This window comes from Mytilus californianus, unplaced genomic scaffold (assembly GCF_021869535.1).
Source record: "Mytilus californianus isolate M0D057914Y unplaced genomic scaffold, xbMytCali1.0.p SCAF_5, whole genome shotgun sequence".
Lineage (NCBI taxonomy): Eukaryota > Metazoa > Mollusca > Bivalvia > Mytilida > Mytilidae > Mytilus > Mytilus californianus.
Window position 1 is genome coordinate 49,762,055 of NW_026262701.1, and position 19,337 is coordinate 49,781,391.

General features: G+C 34.6%; 1 protein-coding gene across 1 annotated transcript in view; it reads left to right on the top strand.

The window, feature by feature from the left end:
- The window catches only part of LOC127702022 (macrophage mannose receptor 1-like), a 145,951-nt gene that overhangs the window by 38,777 nt on the left and 87,837 nt on the right, over positions 1-19,337 (top strand). The window contains exons 12-18 of the mRNA XM_052205998.1: positions 1,335-1,454; positions 4,974-5,051; positions 7,559-7,834; positions 12,691-12,927; positions 13,227-13,274; positions 14,330-14,518; positions 15,160-15,276. Of these exons, the coding sequence (XP_052061958.1) occupies positions 1,335-1,454; positions 4,974-5,051; positions 7,559-7,834; positions 12,691-12,927; positions 13,227-13,274; positions 14,330-14,518; positions 15,160-15,276 (1,065 nt within the window). The remainder of the gene's footprint in view (positions 1-1,334; positions 1,455-4,973; positions 5,052-7,558; positions 7,835-12,690; positions 12,928-13,226; positions 13,275-14,329; positions 14,519-15,159; positions 15,277-19,337) is intronic.

Sequence of the window (19,337 nt, forward strand, 5' to 3'; positions counted from 1 at the left end):
TCACAATCCAAATTCAGACAGTATCAAGCTTGAATATTGTGTCCAAACTTGCCCAAACTGTTCAGGGTTAGACCTCTGCCGTCGTATCTTGCTGCGCTCAGCGAAGCATTTTATTGTTTTTGTTTTCTATACCAAAACATGGACAATCTCTGCTTATATCATTTGGAATGGCATGTAATCAAGAGTTCTCAAAATTTTTTTTTTACCCTTGTGGTCCTTTAAGAAAATGTGCAGGTCCTACAGAACACCACTTTTCAAGAACTCTGTAATAATCAGCTTCTTAGGAAGACTCAGACATTTCTGCAAAGCAATTTTTTGTAAAATTTTTACCCATTTTTCCATCATGATTTATAGCACAAGAAAAAGAAGATTGTTGCTGAAAACAAAAGTATAATAATTGCCTCAATGATCTTGTGATAGTGTGCTGGCCTTGAGTGTTGGAGTTGTAAGTTTGATTGATGGCTAGGTCAAACAAACAAACAAACAAACGAAAAAAATTTTAATTTTCTTCTCCTCCTACAAGTACACAGATTTTAGGAGTAGGAGGAGTACCCTGTTGGTTTGTAGATAGAATGATATGTCTTCCCACGGATTGTTAGCTTGTGTGGTAGCAAGTTCCTCACTAGTTAAAAATCTGACTTAGTATGTTGGTCTAGTACCATGCAGGGTATTTTCATATCTAATTATTGCCTTTCACGACGTGTGCCACATGTGGAGCAGGATCTGCTTACCCTTCAAGACCACCTGAGATCTTCCCCGGTTTTTGGTTGGTTTTGTGTTAATAAGTCTTTAGTTTTCTATATTTTGTATACTGTAAATTCAGAAATTATTGCGATGTTTTTATTATTGCGAAAAAATGCGACAGCGTTATAATCGCAATAATTTAAACTCGCATTTTGATATTTTTATATGAATTAAACAGGATTGTTCTCAATATCGCAAAAATTTAAATCGCATTTTAGTCTCAAATGGCAAACTCGCAATAATAAATGCACGCAATAATTTCTGAATTGACAGTACTGTTGTTTGCCTTTTGGTCCTTTTCTTTTTTGCCATGGTGTTGCCAGTTTATTCTCTTCTTATAGTTTGAATATCCCTTTGGCATCTTTTGCCTCTGTTTTTTAAAAGGATGTATTTTTACTGCTGGATGTAAAGTAGCCACCAAACTATCATCTGTAAAAGCCAGACAAATAACGATAAAAATAAAGGACAGGGGGACAAGTCTTAGCTGACTTTCACTTAATTTTATAGTTGAGCCCCTCCCACAAAAAGTAGGAAAATAAATATTCCACAAATATTGTATATCAATTGAATTTTGATTTCTACTTTCACAGGAGATAATGGTAGATGGAATAGAAACTTCCCATGTAATAGAACACTTAGAGTTGTATGTGAGGTACCTGCTACAACAAGTTTCACAACTACAACAGTGGCTCCACCTACTACTACTACAAGTAATTATCAAATAATAGCATTGCTTTAATTTAAAAAAAAAATTAGAATTCTGTGTCAAGCATAGACTTGATTATATTCTAAAGGTCAAGGTCTCAAATTATTCAATTTGAAATCTCAACGGTATGTTTAAATGTGCAAAATTATATGATTGTTTAAACATATTTTATTGTCTTAAAAGGTGACAAAATGAAAAAAACTTATAAGTGATCCTTTTGTTGTTGTATTGGGACAATAAAATATGTTGAAAGAGTGTGTTAAAATTGATACCTTATTAAGAAAAGGGATTTGCACTGTATATGTCCCTGATTGACGCATTGCAGGGAATGTAGAAATACTGAGCATCTGTCCGTCCGTCAGGTCTTGTTATAGACAGGTTTTTCTGATTATCTGCCTTAGTTTGTGATGCAACTCCTAGATGTCGTTGTAGTAGCGGTCGCCATTTCAGTTGTGCAAAAGATATAAACTAGCTAATCATATATTTCCCAGCCCGCCTTTAATTGCTTAACGGAAACACAAGAATGCAAAGCCGTACTTGACCTTGGCAAACTTAAATAAATGTTATAAATAATACAATAATTGGTTAAGGATTGGACATTAAAATCATAAGTGTATTGCAGGCCAGGTGTAGCGACCTAGAAATGAAATTGATACGTTACACCCTGGACATAATATATTGACTAAAGTATACTAATCCCAGGTTACATATCGATTATAATTACTAAGTAATATTAATTGATAATGAGTGTAAATAAAAAAAAACATTGGGCTAGGGTACCTGATGAAAATGGGTAGAATGTGATATCAGAAACACCAGGTGCAATTTTATCAAATCATAGAAATTTCTGTTGTCAGACCTATAATCAGACAGTCATAAAATTCGAAAAATCCTCAAGTCCAACAGTCCAATATTCCAACAGGGCGTTTCCTCCGGCGACGGTCTCTTGGTAACTTGTCTCTGAAAAAATATACCTATTGACATGTAACGTTTCGGGAATATACTTTTTCACTGAGACGAGAGTTCTGTGCTTGTCGTGCGACGCACGTATACTGCTCAAAATTGAGTGACTTTTTTGTCTTATTTTTGTCTCCGCACACATGAATTGCACTATGCTATCAATGTGTCAGACCATGTGGACTTAGCTTCCAATTAAAATGGGCTTAATAATTTTTTAACTTTCTCATGTATCATATAGCTTTTAGGTGTTCGACTATAATTTCTTTTGCAGAAAGTTAGCTCGATGGCCCTGTAAAACATAAAACTACTAATATGCGTAGTATAACATCATGCCCCCGTGCTTAACATAAATGAATGGCTTTAAACCACAAAAAGTTTCGCCAAAGTGTAAATTCAAAGCAGTGCTAGTTGTGTTTTACAAGCGTCATTCATAGTTTTTTGCCAACCCTCCTCCCCGCGGCACAAAAAACCGAATAAAAACAACAGTGGTCTCGTATATTTTCATCCTGAATCTATATTAGACTCTTGTACAAATCCCCGATGTATATAATACAGTGAAATACAGTATTACATTAGGGATTTTATATCGGAACGTCGTACTACTAAACTGTCGGAATTTCGGGGAGTCGCATTATAGACGCTGCCGAAATTTCTAGTAAACTATTTTATTACCTTTTTAAGTCCTTTGAAAAATCCTTGATAATATATAGATTTGTTAAATTTTAAAATTTATGCACAGAAAAATCTTTCGAAGAAAGGTCAAATCAAGTTTCAACAGAAATTACTGTATACGTCGAATAAAGAAAAGTAAAGTGAATATATACTGGCTTAAAGCACAAAGAGCTACATATATGGACCATTAAGTCTAGGAATATAGGCAAGGGAAATAGTAAGTTTTGCTGGTATATGTCTATGGATACAACTGTTTGTAAAACATTTAAGGTTCTCAGCAAGAACTGGCCTCCAAGAATAAAATGATTTACAAGCTTAGTGAAATATGAAAGCTACGTCCCCATTAACGAAACATCAAATTAAGTGTTAACCTTATCAGTATGAGCAACAGCTGATCTGCAATATTGAGTTGAAAATTAAATTCGTGCAGTAATTCCACTAAAGTAAAGAAAACTTCCTTCGGTACACAGGTATACAATACGGCGTTACTGTCAATCATGCTGACGTCGTCCACCCTTTTATTCAACTTTGAACTCCATTCTCCTCTCCTCTGTTAACATTTTTTTTGTCTGAGTTGTGTCTGACAATAAGAAATGTGTACTGAATTCTATATCAAACATACTTATATTACAAAAATTAGTAATCCATTCCAAAACTTACATTAAGAACGGTAAAACAATTAAATAAAACATACAATAATAAATAAACAAATAAATAAATAAACAAAGGACGACCTCCTTTAAAAGAGAGTTACCTGGAATATTATTCCAAAAGAACTCGAAACATTGTACACGTAGCACGTAATCAATGTAAGGTCCGAAATGTGATACATACTATGAATGAGTGGATACAGAAATGTTTAGAGGTTCAAGACAAAAAAAGACAGATGCTCTGTCGTCATCAGATTCATTTTCATAGATTAATTTAAGTTTTTTTCATAGTTGATGTATCAACATGTCGTCTTGTGATCATTATAAAAATCCTTAGCCAGGTGTTACTTTACTGTCATAGTCAAGTTTTATTTAGGAAATGGATTTTGTGCAGTCGGCGCACCAACCAGAAAAATGTTTTTCTGTTTAAAGCTTTGATCCAGTCAAGTTTTGTTGGCTCGTCAGACGGCAAACTTATGTGGAATCAAACAAGGGCAGACAATGTGCAACTCGTTGTGTTATTCAACTATTGATTTTTTCCACATCTGACGTTTTTTACGATTATTTTGTACCACTATTATCTGCACAAGAATTGTCTCAACCTTTTCTTACCGACACTATCCATAATAAAATAAATCCGAAAATGAAAGAAATACAAATGTAAACAAAAAATCGATAATGTTTTGATTAATGCACGTCCTTTATTTTTCACGATCATAATGGCGGATCGGTCATGTGAGAGATTAATAGATGAGCCCATGTTTTCTATGCTAGTTATAGATAAACCCGTCTATAGCTCTCACATGTGCAATTTTATCAATTATTTATTAAAGAGTTATGCCTCATGGAAATATGAATTATATGAAAACTTACATTTCTTGTTATACTTAAATCAATTTCTGGGACAACTTCAAAAATCAGTGTCAATCTACTAATTTTAAAAAAGTTATGCCCCTTGTAAATATTAATTATATTGAAAATTGCATTGTAAGCTTTTTCAAGCCTTCATTTCTGCAAGATATTTATAAAAAGTTTTTGCCCTTGGGACAGATAAAATATGTGCAATGTGGGGAACATTGGAACTCTGTTCTTTCAGAAGAGTCATAATTAAAGTGCAAATGATGGTAAATAAATTAAATTTAGTCTTGAGATCTAAGAGAAGACAACTTTTTGTATCTTTTCTTCGAAAAAAATTTGAATAATTGTAAATTATAAATTTAATTTGAAGTAATTTTTAACAGCTCCAGCAACAACAACAACAACTACAAAAACAACAAATGCAGCTATTACTGAGCCAGGTGTTTCAACTGCTGTACCAGGTAAGTTAATTGTCTAGTGAGGAATATATTCAACAATGCCTCCCAATTTCTAGGACAGGAATTGTGTCAAATTATTTAAATTGTTCCAACATATTGCAATATAAAGCCATAGTTATGATCACAATCTTGCCATCATAACAATTGTTCCTTGGAGAATTTTCATTTTGTCTCTTGGTAAATTATCGAGTCCATCCTGATGTGCAATTGATCAGATTAAGCTTCCATTTTCATTCAATGTTATTGGAAGAAGTTGTAGGCTTGTAAAATTTTAAAGCTGTATAGGTTTCATACTTAATAGAACGTTTCATCATTATAAAAAGTTGATCATATTCCATTGCTTGAGTTGATATGTTTTGCAAAAGTAACAGACCCTTTTCTCTTATTTAAAATTATAGCTCCCTCAAACCACTACTTTCCAGAGGTCTTCCTGTAATTTTTTTTTTACAATTTTTTTTTTGGGGGGGAGGGGAGGGATAGGGGTTATTTAGGAAGAAACCTGCCTATCCTTGTTACTTTTTAGCGTAAGTCCCCCTTAACTGTATTTTTAGCGTGGCTCCATTAACAGCTTTGTAGGGCAACTCCCCCTTAACAGCTGTTGTAAGCGTAACACTTATTAAACTGCTTTGAAAGTATAATTCATTTTCAACAGCTTTTTAAGCACATCTCTCTTTTAACAGTTTTATAAGCATAACTCGTTCTTTACAGCTTTATAAGCATAACTCGTCCTTTACAGCTTTTTAAGCTTAACTTTTCCTTAACAGCTTTGTAAGCATTACTCTTCCTTAACAGCTTTGTAGGCATAACTCCTCCTTAAAAGCTTTGTAAGCACAACTCCTCCTTAACAGCTTTGTAGGCATAACTCCTTTACAGCTTTGTAAGCACAACTCCTCAACAGGTTTGTAAGCACAACTCCTCCTCAACAGATTTTGAAGCATAACTTCTTAACAGCTGTACAGATATTGAAGAAACTTGACACATTTGTAGAATACTACCTGAGGATGTACTTTTAAAAAGGAATAAAGTTCTAGATGTTAAAGGGGAGATAATCATATTTACTTCTTTAATTTTGCAATATGTTGTAAAAGTCTCTCCCGTAAATGATACACAGTTGTAGAGCACAACCTGTTGATGTGATTAAAGAAAGATAATCCTGGTCCTACATGTAAAGGGGAATAACTAAACTTACTTGTATAAAATAAGAAAATTGTATGGTTGCCATTGATACATTACTGTCTCCTAATTGACAAGGATGTTCTTAACTATAGGTCATGGTAGGGCTTTCAACAATCCTTCAGTATTGCAATATTTGGTAATAGTCTCTCACAAGCACAACTCTTTGCAAACAGCAGAAATATAATTTACGTTGTTGTAAAATGCAACATTAGGATGTGCATAAAAGAGGGACGAAAGATACCAGAGGGACAGTCAGTTGTAGAGCACAACCTGTTGATGTGATTAAAGAAAGATAATCCTGGTCCTACATGTAAAGGGGAATAACTAAACTTACTTGTATAAAATAAGAAAATTGTATGGTTGCCATTGATACATTACTGTCTCCTAATTGACAAGGATGTTCTTAGCTATAGGTCATGGTAGGGCTTTCAACAATCCTTCAGTATTGCAATATTTGGTAATAGTCTCTCACAAGCACAACTCTTTGCAAACAGCAGAAATATAATTTACGTTGTTGTAAAATGCAACATTAGGATGTGCATAAAAGAGGGACGAAAGATACCAGAGGGACAGTCAAACTTATAGATGGAAAACAAACTGACAACGCCATGGCCAAAAATAAAAAGACACAGACAAATAATAGTACAGATGATACAGCATAGAAAACTAAAGACTAAGCAACACGAACCCCACCAAAAACTGGGGGGGATCTCAGGTGCTCCGGAAGGGTAAGCAGCATAAATGTATATTATCCCTGTCCAACAAGTTCTAGGGGGTATAATAAAATTTACAGGGTACCCTCTTATGAGTTCACGTTAAGTTTTAGTACAAGTTTGATTGTTGCTGAAGGTTGTGAAAATTAAGTATTTAAAAAGCTTAACACATAGATTTTCCTCACAAAAGAATATGTGACTCATGTTTCCAGAAATAATTAGATCTTTTACAAAGGAGTAGATTCATTGAGGCACTAATATGGCCCATATTTCTAGCTAATATTTCATATTGGGATGTATTGACCAATATCACAATGAATCATAACTAATGCATTGACTATTTAAGATATAGAATTTTTTGGCAAAAAGATCTTTTAACATTTTGTTTGTTAGAACATTTTCATCCAGACGATTTTGTCAAATTTCACCGAAATCTCGGCTGTTGCCTATTTACTATTTTGGTTATAAAACTTTAAGGCATTATGATAAAAGCTTGCCAAAAAAGAGTTCTATTTCACTTACTTATGTGTCTTTTCATCAATTTGAAATAATTTTTCTCTTATAAAAATAGACGTAATATTCAGGGCCAAATATGACACTTACCAAACTTACTCCTTTTAGAAGAATCCTGTAGATTGGAGTGGTGTGAAGACCTGTTTGATCAAGCAAAAGAATTTGAGAACCTAAGCCCTGCAATGATTCAAGCTGCCAAACGTTATTCTGAAGCCCCACATTGTATCACAATTAGAACAAGAGTGAAGTGTCTACAAGCGCAGCATGATCAGTGCAAGCAGCATTTTAATTACCATACCCAGGTTGTTGGTCTGTCTCAGATCATGGACACATTAGGATGTTCAAACAGTACATCTGCTGCTGTGTTTGATCCTAAAACAATGGGTATGTCACATGAATTGATTACTGGTTGTATGTTGCAATATACTACAGGAGGAGGTATGATAAGAGCCTTTATTTGACCCCTGAACTTGCAGATATAGTAAAATTCTTTAAGCCGTTCTAAATTATGTTAATTTTGTTGATAAATAAATAAGATGATATAGTCTTGAAACATTAGGGCATGTTATAACTGTTGCCTCTACTTATTTTAGTTTAGTTTTTAGATATTGAATCCTTAGTTGTTTTTTCTATGCAAAATGTCTGTCAAAGGTCTCACAATAAATGACTAAATAGCTTAAATAATAATAATTATATTAATTAAAAAGCTATACAATAATTTACAGTGTAAATTATTTGTATAAAGCTTTATATTTCAGAACCTATAAGACCTGTATGCTCGAAATACCTTGTATGCAGATACCTTATGTTACGAAGTTTCCGTCTTTCATATGGCCACTGTCCTTGACCTCATTTTCATGGTTCAATAACTGCTTGAAAAACAATTTTTTTTTAGTAGTTAAATACTCACTTATTAATTGCAAGAGGATAACTATATTTGGTATATGGGTTCCTTGCAAGGTCTACATGTCTGTCGGGTAGGGTTCACCTGACCTCAACCACATTTCATGCCTCAGTGATCAAGGCTAGAGTTACCTGGTCAAGTCCATATCTCGGATACTATAATCAGTAGGTCAACTATATTTGTATGGAATGATTGTATGGTGAACATGTCTGACTGGCAGGTTTCATCTTACCTTGACCTCAATTTCATGGTTCATTGGTCTATGAAAGGGGGTGGTTATGTCAGTATATCACTTACTGTAAGCAATAGGTCAACTGTATTTGGTGTATGGAATGGTTGTAAGGTGTACATGACTGTCTGGCATGGTTCATCTTATCTTGACATCATTTTCATAGAAAATTGATAATGTTCACATTATGTGATACTTGTAGTAAAACCTTCATATTACAGACTTTCAACGTAAATTCAATCATAAGTAACGCAGGCAATACATTTCAGCATGTGCACTCGTGTTTGTAATATGTTTTTGTATGTCTGAAGTATTTACCTTAAGCTTTTAATCTTAGATGATCAGTTCAAATTCTGTTTAAGTCTAAATGTATTTACTGTTGGAAACCTTGTACACATACACATCACATACTTACAAACATGTGAAAATAGGTCGTTAATATTCAATTTCAATCTCGTATCACTTTAAAGAAATGCACGGTTATGGAACGCCAAAACTCTCATTATATGATGTGTATTTACCTTTATATGATGTGCAAACATCCTTATATGATGTGCAAATATACTTATTTGATGTGCAAATATACTTATATGATGTGCAAACATCTTTATATAATGTGGTTGTGTCATTATATTATGTGCTTGTAACATTATATGATGTGGTTCAGTTAACTTCATTATATGATGTCAAAACGTCCTTATATGATGTGCTTTTGTTGTTGTTAAGGTCAATGAACATGATTACGATAAGAACGAATACAAATTGTTGAAGCTGTAAGGTGATCTATAGATGCTGATATCTATGTTATTTGGTCTCTGGTGGAAAGTTGTCACATTGGCAATCACTCCACATCTCCTTATTGTCGAGCCTGTCACATTTATGCCACGGAAGGGAGTCCTAGCAATTCTAGCACCAACATTTAATAATTATGTCCAGTCTCTTTGTTGTTCATTTTTTTGTTTAGACATCCGTGACTTTAATTGTCAAACCTTCATAGAATTTTATGAAATTTGGACAGTAGCTTATTTATAACCAAAGAACAATATCCAGATCAAAATTTTGAATATATTATTTCCCGTATTGTTGTTGATAAATGGACTTGATATACAGTTTGTGGTAACCGTATAAGTTTTCAGTCATCAATCAATATCTTTGTCATAACTTCTTGAAATTTTAAGAAATATGGGCAGAAGCTTTTTTATGATCAAAAGATCCAGATCAAAATAATGAGATTTTTTTTATTTCATTTTTCCGTATTTTACTGATAAAAGGACACGTTAATATGCAGTTTATATGTACAAATGTATATACAAATGTACAGTCTGGGTTTACGTTTGTCCAGCATCAATTACTTTTTCAAACCTTCATAGAATTTTATGAAACTTAATTAATTTGTCTTTTTGAAGCAAAATTTTGAAATTTTGTTTTTTCATCTTTCAGTAATCAACTGAAAGATGGACTTCATATTTTTTTGCAATAAACACTTATGGACAGTCTGGGATTAGTTTTTTTTTTTTTGACATGATAAATTTGTAAACCCTCATGAACAGTTATGAAACTTGCACAGCTAGAAGCTTACCTTCAAGATATGAAAAAAAAGTTTGACTCAACTTTTTACATTAATGAAACAAATTCTATCTGTGTCTGCATCAGAACAGCTGTCCCAACATGTATTTCGAGGATTTCAGGGTCCTTATTAAGACGAGTTCATGAGTCCTGGAATCATTAAAATCTGTTTGGACTCACCATTTTCTAAACAAAAAGTGAGTCCAAATATGCATCAAAATTGTACCAGCTGAGTCCATCTATCATCATTTCAAATTAAAAGTCAATTAAGTGAAAGTATTAAAAAAAAATGTTATTTTGATTTGATTTGATTTGATTTTCTTATTTGATTTTTTGTTGAAGAGTAAAATAATAAATTAAATCATTGATTTTTATTTTCTTTCCACTGTTGAATTCTTCATGGCAAAAGTTATGGCCAAAAAAAAATATTCCTAGGGTGAGAACATTGGATATAAGATAGGGGATACAATGTAAGAAACAAATGACCAAAACACAATTCACAATCTAACTAATTTCAAAGGGAAATTTATTAGATCAGGGCTATGATAACGTTGAGATAGATGATAATATTATTGATGCTTTATCAGTTGACCATACATAGTTTTTGCAGCATAGAAACTTAAAAGGAAAAAGACAAAATTACTTTAGTTTTAATAACTTAATATAACCAATATAATGTACATATAAAATACAAAAAAAATTATTCTAAAACACTGGCATTTTTTGCAGTTTGATGTGCAATGTGTATAAGTTTTCAATGTAAACAAAAGTCTTGGAGATATGCTTAAAAGATAAAGGTTAAAGAATTTAACATAACATTGCCAATTGGACCCCTGATGATAGCAGATCAGTCGTAATAACTAGTGACAAAGAATTTAAATATAAATATATTCATATATTTATTTACCATTTTTATGTCCCACCTACGATAGTAGAGGGGCATTATGTTTTTCGGTCTCTGCCTCTGTTCGTCCATCCGTTCGTTCGTTTGTTCGTCTGTCCTGCTTCAGGTTAAAGTTTTTGGTCAAGGTAGTTTTTAATGCAGTTGAAGTCCAATCAACTTGAAACTTAGTACACATGTTCCCTATGATATGATCTTTCTAATTTTAATGCCAAATTAGATTTTTGACCCCAATTTCACGGTCCACTGAACATAGAAAATGATAGTGCGAGTGGGGCATCTGTGTACTAGCTATGGACACATTCTTGTTATACTTGATTATATTAAATAAATGCATCTTAAGATTTATTATTACCAAGCTTTAACTGCCAAATAACTACAATAGTGTCTTGTCCTAATATGGCAATATGGGGTGTGAGGTTGTATTGGTGTTATGAATAACAAAAGATATATAATCTTTTTAAAACACATTTCAGTACAGAATGTTGTCCAAGTTATTTTGAAGCAGATGAAAAATGGAAAAAGCTATGATCAATACACCAGTCATTATATATCAAGGTGACGCACATTACTATGTAATTCTGAAGTTATCTTATCTGACAGGAAGTTTAGAAAGATTCAATGGAGGTTTTTTTGTCTTCACAAAAAAAAAAAAAAAAAAAAACCCTACCTACATACCCATGTGTCTTACTGATAAGTCGGGTAAGGGCAAACTGAAATATTTTTAAGCCTGGCCTCAGATCAATTTCTATCCGACGAGGCTCGTATAAAGAAAATGGGCATAATAAGACCGTTCTGGCGTTCCATTCACGATACTATAAGTTAAGTAATTGTACTAAGTGTCTCTATCAAAAATTTTAAATGATGGGGTGTATATTTTTATGCCCCACCTAGGGGCATTATGTTTTTCAGTCTGTGCGTCCGTCCGTCCATCCATCCATCTGTCTGTCCTGCTTCAGGTTAAAGTTTTTGGTCATGTTGTTTTTGATGAAGTTGAAGTCCAATCAACTTGAAACTTAGTACACATGTTTCCTGTGATATGCTCTTATTAATTTTAATGCCAAATTAGAGTTTTGATCCCAATTTCACGGTCCACTGAACATAGAAAATGATGGTGTGAGTGGGGCATCCATGTACTATGGACACATTCTTGTTTAATGTGAATTCTTCAATGTTCCTTACTAGTGCATGAACCTTATCATTTGACAGAGTTCATTGATTGTTGAAAAGAAAACAGTACTCTCTGTCAAAAACTCTGATTGCTTGTTGAATTCCATTCATGCTTTATATACCTTAACTGGCTTAAGATGACAGTTGCATATCCTGTGAAACATATGCATGCTTTTTATTCCTTCTTAAAGTCAAATCTGTGCTTGTCATTATTATAATTACTGGTACAATCTTGCTTGTCAATAATCCTTTTATCACCTGCTGCTGTTTACAACTTGGTATATGCTAATGCTTGGTGTCTCTCTTGGAAGCTTCTACATAGTTGGATATATGAAGGATAACAGGAATTCCCAAATATATTTGACAGTACAATGTGGCTGTCCATCACAAATTGTTTCGGCTCTTACTTTCAAACCCCACATCTTTGAAATATAGAAGTTGCAGTGACTGAAATTTTTTTTTTTTTATAGTCCAAGAGTGTAGAACGGATCAGATGGGTAAGATTTATAGAGGAACTATTAGTCAAACTAACACAGGTCGTACATGCCAGGCTTGGTCATTGCAAGTCCCTCATAAGCATGGCTATAGTGATCTACTATCTGATCAGAAGAACTTCTGTCGTAACGCAGATGGTGAGCCATATGGTCCATGGTGCTATACAACTGATGCAAACCAAAGATGGGAATATTGTGATATACCATATTGCGGTATGTAACTCTTTGAATATTTATTTGACCAGAAGAATGTTATATCATTAAAAAATTTAGACATACAACATGTACAATTATTTACCCATGGAAAATTAATATAAGACTTTGAAAAAAAATTTGAGGTTTATTGTAAAACTTGAGATCAGATGCCATGATAGACATGAATACTGGAAAAAAATTATCTTATAAAATGGTAAAAAAAGTTATTTTTGGATTGAGTAAATCATTGGACCATATTCAGCACAAGAAGTCTTTAAAATATTGAGCGTCATTATATATTTCTTCTTTGGTTTTAGCTGGAGCAGTTACACCAGCCATCCCCACTACTGCTACAACAATTGCAGGTAAGGTTTTAGACTTTCACCAATTTTTTGACTTTTGCTCACCTGACCAAAAGGCCCAAATGAGCTATTCTCATCACGTGGCGTCCATCCTCCCTCCTTCGTTGTCATCCCATGTCGTTGCTGTTGTCCATTTACTTTGACAAAAATCTTTTTTGCAAACTAATGGGCCAAATAGAAATATTGCATAGGTGTAAGATGCAAGTTTTGTCTATTATTTTGAACTGAAGAAAATCTGACAGGAGCAGAAATGTTCAGAGATCTACCAACTGTTTATTTACACAAAAACTGTCAGATGACTTTTATAGTAGTTATTGCCCTTTAATGACAATTTTTCCAAATTTGTTTTTCAAAGTTGCCTATCTTCTTGAAAACTGTAATAGAGAGAAACTGTAAAAGGCACAAATAATCAGCAAGACAAGAGCTACAAATAAGTTGGTGTGTACTAAAGTGCCATTCGAAGTTATTGCCCTTAAATGACAATTTTTAAGAAAATTTTTTATTTTGCATATTAACTTGAAAAATATAATAGATGAATAGAAATTTTATATAACAAAAACAAGCAAAACAAGATCTACTCATAAGTCAATGTGGAAATAGTTGGTCAACTACTTATATTATTTATTGCTGGTGTCATTTGGTAGTTTAAACCCCCTTAAAAGTGACCCTGTGACCCTAGAAATTTGTCAATATTTCTGAAATCGTCTGTCGACTCCCGATGGGGGTTATTGTCCTTAATTGACTACCGGGTATTTGTACCATTTTTTGGCATTTTTGACCAGACCTATAGTAGGTAAAGAAAAAATGTAAACAGTAAATAGGAACAGCAAGACGAGATCAATGAAAAACAAAATCTTGCTGCCCATTCGTACATTGGTAACAGTTTTGGTTTAAGTTAGTTTAATTACCATATACCATATATATATTATGATGTGAACTTTAGAGATATATGCAAAATTAAGGTTTTGTCCCAGATTTTGCAGTTCATGTTGAAATGTGATAACGGGAGTGCAACAAGGTGTCCTATGAACACATGTTCTTTTTCTTTATAATTTTAGTTACGACAACTGCTGCTAAGACATGGAGTGAAAAATGTGGGTTATTTTGGGAAGATTCACCTATACCTGATGTTTGTTATCATTTTGATAATCGGTTATCAAGCTGGATGGAAGCAAGAACAAAATGTCAAATGTTGGGTGGAAAGCTAGTTAGTATCACATCAACTCATGAACAGCTTTACCTCGCTGGTAAGTTTTACTTATCACAATATTTTTTTATATATTTGATATCAAATTGATTACAATATATGGTTTATTTATTATGTTATGCTGAACCATGTGATGCATTTTCACATCCTTTTGTCTTCATCTTCCTGTTTATGGAATAAAGAAGAGTCACTCACATTTACACATATTTGTCCTGTTGTTTATTTTGTTTGAAATTCCATCTAAATAAGCTGTACCATGTGATACATTCTCAGAACCATCACACACACACTTCCTATTTGACATATGCATTCAAATTCGTTTGAAAGTTGTGCACACACATTAAAAAAATACCTTAGTTACTGTTATTTCGTGTAATATTAATTTCTTAGCAACAGATAAGTTGTGCGATTAAATAAAGGCAGAAGATACCCAAGAGAGATTCAAAACTTGTTAGTCCAATAGAGACCAACAAAACAACGGCAAAAAATTAAAACAACAATCTACAAAACAATACATAAAATACAAAAGAGCAACAAGTACTGCACCAAAACATCTACAATGAAGAAACAGGGAACAGGAGAATAGCATTGACTATGTCTAATTAATATTTTGTCTAATTAATATTTTGTTAAGAAAGTATTAAATACATACAATTGTTATATTACATTTCATTTTGATAGGACGGTTGCTAAGTAGTAATTTCAGATCAATGTGGATAGGTGCTAATTGTCGGGGAGCAGATGAAGGCTGGAGATGGTCTGATGGTTCGCCATTCTCCTTTCTACATTGGATGCAAGGTTTGCTGATACTTTTTTCTCACTTGGCCCAAAGTGCCAAGTGAGCTTTTATCATCACTTGGTGTTCGTCCTCTGTCGTCATCTGTTAAATTTAAAAAAAATCTTCTCCTTTGAAAGTACTGGGCCAAATTTACCTAAACTTGTCCACAATCATCATTGGGGTAACTAGCTTAAAAAATGTGTCCCATGCCCCCTCCTGCCAACTAACATGGATAACAGTTAATCCACTTATTTGTCACTTGCTCCATGTGCTCTTTGTTGATTGATTATCAATGTCACAATCCGGTAAACCTTGGCAGCAAACTCGAAAGTTAATAAGCTTGCGATCAACAATTACTGAATCAAATATCATTTGTTGATAATACATTATACGTTCCTAACCGACATGGTTAAAAATAGAACATAGGGGTCAAATGCAGTTTTTAGCTCACCTGGCCCGAAGGGCCAAGTGAGCTTTTCTCATCACTTGGCGTCCGTCGTCCGTCGTCCGGCGTCGTCCGTCGTCGGCGTAAACTTTTTACATTTTGAACTTCTTCTAGAGAACCACTGAATGGAATGAAACCAAACATGGCATGAATGTTTCTTATGAGGTGCTGACCAAGTGTTGTTACTTTGTAGCCGATCCATCATCCAAGATGGCCGCCAGCGGGGAACTTAGTTTAACATAGGACCCTATGGGAAATGCATACAAATGACTTCTTTTAGAGAACCACTGAATGGAATGAAACCAAACATGGCATGAATGTTCCTTATGAGGTGCTGACCATGTGTTGTTACTTTGTAGCTGATCCATCATCCAAGATGGCCGCCAGCGGGGAACTTAGTTTAACATAGGACCCTATGGGAAATACATACAAATGTCTTCTTTTAGAGAACCACTGAATGGAATGAAACCAAACATGGCATGAATGTTCCTTATGAGGTGCTGACCAAATGTTGTTACTTTGCAGTCGGTCCATCATCCAAGATGGCCGACAGCAGGGGACTTAGTTTAACATAGGACCCTATGGGAAATACATACAAATGTCTTCTTTTAGAGAACCACTGAATGGAATGAAACAAAACATGGCATGAATGTTCCTTATAAGGTGCTGACCAAGTGTTGTTACTTTGCAGCCGATCCATCATCCAAGATGGCCGCCAGTGGGTGACTTTGTTTAACATAGGACCCTACGGGAAATACATAAAAATGTCTTCTTTTAGAGAACCACTGAATGGAATGAAACCAAACATGGCATGAATGTTTCTTATGAGGTGCTGACCAAGTGTTGTTACTTTGTAGCTGATCGATCATCCAAGATGGCCCCCAGCGGGGAACTTAGTTTAACATAGGACCCTATGGGAAATGCATACAAATGACTTCTTTTAGAGAACCACTGAATGGAATGAAACCAAACATGGCATGAATGTTCCTTATAAGGTGCTGACCAAGTGTTGTTACTTTGTAGCCGATCGATCATCCAAGATGGCCGCCAGCGGGGAACTTAGTTTAACATATGACCCTATGGGAAATACATACAAATGTCTTCTTTTAGAGAACCACTGAATGGAATGAAACCAAACATGGCATGAATGTTCCTTATGAGGTGCTGACCAAGTGTTGTTACTTTGTAGCCGATCCATCATCCAAGATGGCCGCTAGTGGGGGACTTAGTTTAACATAGGACCCTATGGGAAATACATAAAAATGTCTTCTTTTAGAGAACCAATAAATGGAATGGAACCAAACATGGCATGAATGTTCCTTATGAGATGCTGACCAAGTGTTGTTACTTTGCAGTCAGTCCATCATCCAAGATGGCCCCCAGCGGGGGACTTAGTTTAACATAGGACCCTATGGGAAATACATACAAATGTCTTCTTTAAGAGAGCCACTGAATGGAATGAAACCAAACATGGCATGAATGTTCCTTATGACATGCTGACCAAGTGTTGTTACTTTGTAGCCGATCCATCATCCAAGATGGCCGCCAGCAGGGAACTTAGTTTAACATAGGACCCTACGGGAAATACATACAAATGTCTTCTTTTAGAGAACCACTGAATGGAATGAAACCAAACATGGCATGAATGTTCCTTATGAGGTGCTGACCAAATGTTGTTACTTTGCAGTCGGTCCATCATCCAAGATGGCCGACAGCAGGGGACTTAGTTTAACATAGGACCCTATGGGAAATACATACAAATGTCTTCTTTTAGAGAACCACTGAATGGAATGAAACAAAACATGGCATGAATGTTCCTTATAAGGTGCTGACCAAGTGTTGTTACTTTGCAGCCGATCCATCATCCAAGATGGCCGCCAGTGGGTGACTTTGTTTAACATAGGACCCTACGGGAAATACATAAAAATGTCTTCTTTTAGAGAACCACTGAATGGAATGGAACCAAACATGGCATGAATGTTCCTTATGAGGTGTTGACCAAGTGTTGTTTCTTTGTAGCCGATCCATCATCCAAGATGGCCGCCAGCGGGGGACTTAGTTTAACATAGGACCCTATGGGAAATACATACAAATGTCTTCTTTTAGAGAACCACTGAATGGAATGAAACCAAACATGGCATGAATGTTCCTTATGAGGTGCTGACCAAATGTTGTTACTTTGCAGTCGGTCCATCATCCAAGATGGCCGACAGCAGGGGACTTAGTTTAACATAGGACCCTATGGGAAATACATACAAATGTCTTCTTTTAGAGAACCACTGAATGGAATGAAACAAAACATGGCATGAATGTTCCTTATAAGGTGCTGACCAAGTGTTGTTACTTTGCAGCCGATCCATCATCCAAGATGGCCGCCAGTGGGTGACTTTGTTTAACATAGGACCCTACGGGAAATACATAAAAATGTCTTCTTTTAGAGAACCACTGAATGGAATGTAACCAAACATGGCATGAATGTTCCTTATGAGGTGCTGACCAAGGTTTGTTACTTTGCAGCTGATCCATCCTCCAAGATGGCCGCTAGGGGGGGGGGGGGCTTAGTTGAACATAGGACCCTATGGGAAATACATACAAATGTCTTCTTTTAGAGTACCACTGAATGGAATGAAACCAAACATGGCATGAATGTTCCTTATGAGGTGCTGACCATGTGTTGCTACTTTGTTGCTGATTTACTGTTCAAGATGGCCACCAGGATATTTTATTAAATAACGGGACCAATATTAATCCAAATTTGGCCTCAATCATTATTATTTGGGTATCTGTTATGATTTTTATCTATCTTTACATGATTTTTAAAACCAAAGTAGAGTCAGGTGAGCGACACAGGCTCTTGAGAGCCTCTAGTTGGTTTATATCTCTGAAACTAAAGCATTTAGAGCAAACTGACAGGTGGCAAAAATGTTCATCAGATTTAGATTTATCTGCCCTGAAATCTTGAGAGCCTCTAGTTTGTTTCTGTTCTCTAACTTTAGTTTGCCTCAACCCACTGTTATGAAACTTATACACAATGCACAATGCTTATTACCATAGAATACAGATCAAGTTTGAATTTTGGTGGTGTCACTTTAACTGTTCTAGGGTTATGCCCTTTACAAATGGAAAAATTGCTGAATTTTTCGTTTCCGTTCTCTAACTTTAGTTTGCCTCAACCCAATGTTATGAAACTTATACACAATACTTATTACCACAAAACTCAGATCAAGTACAAATTTGGGTAGCGTCACTTTTACCGTTCTTCAGTTATGTCCCTTTATATTTTTATATGATATGCAAGAGGGGGCATCATCTGTGTCCCATGGACACATTCCCCATTTATTTATTTTTTTTTGTTCAATTGTGCCTAATATCTTAAAAATGTAATAGGTATAGAAAAACTTTAAATACAAAAATGATCAACAAGACAAGATTGACAAATAATTCAACATGTCCAAATCGTCAAGACTTCTCCTTATTGGAGTTATTGCCCATTTATGAAATAGAAACTTTAAAAGTACAATATGATCAGAAAGACATGATCTACAATAAGTCTTATGGCCAAAATCGTCTGTCGACTCCTTTTTGGAGTTATTTAAGGAATGACTGTTATATTTTTTTCTGTCTAAGAAGAAATAA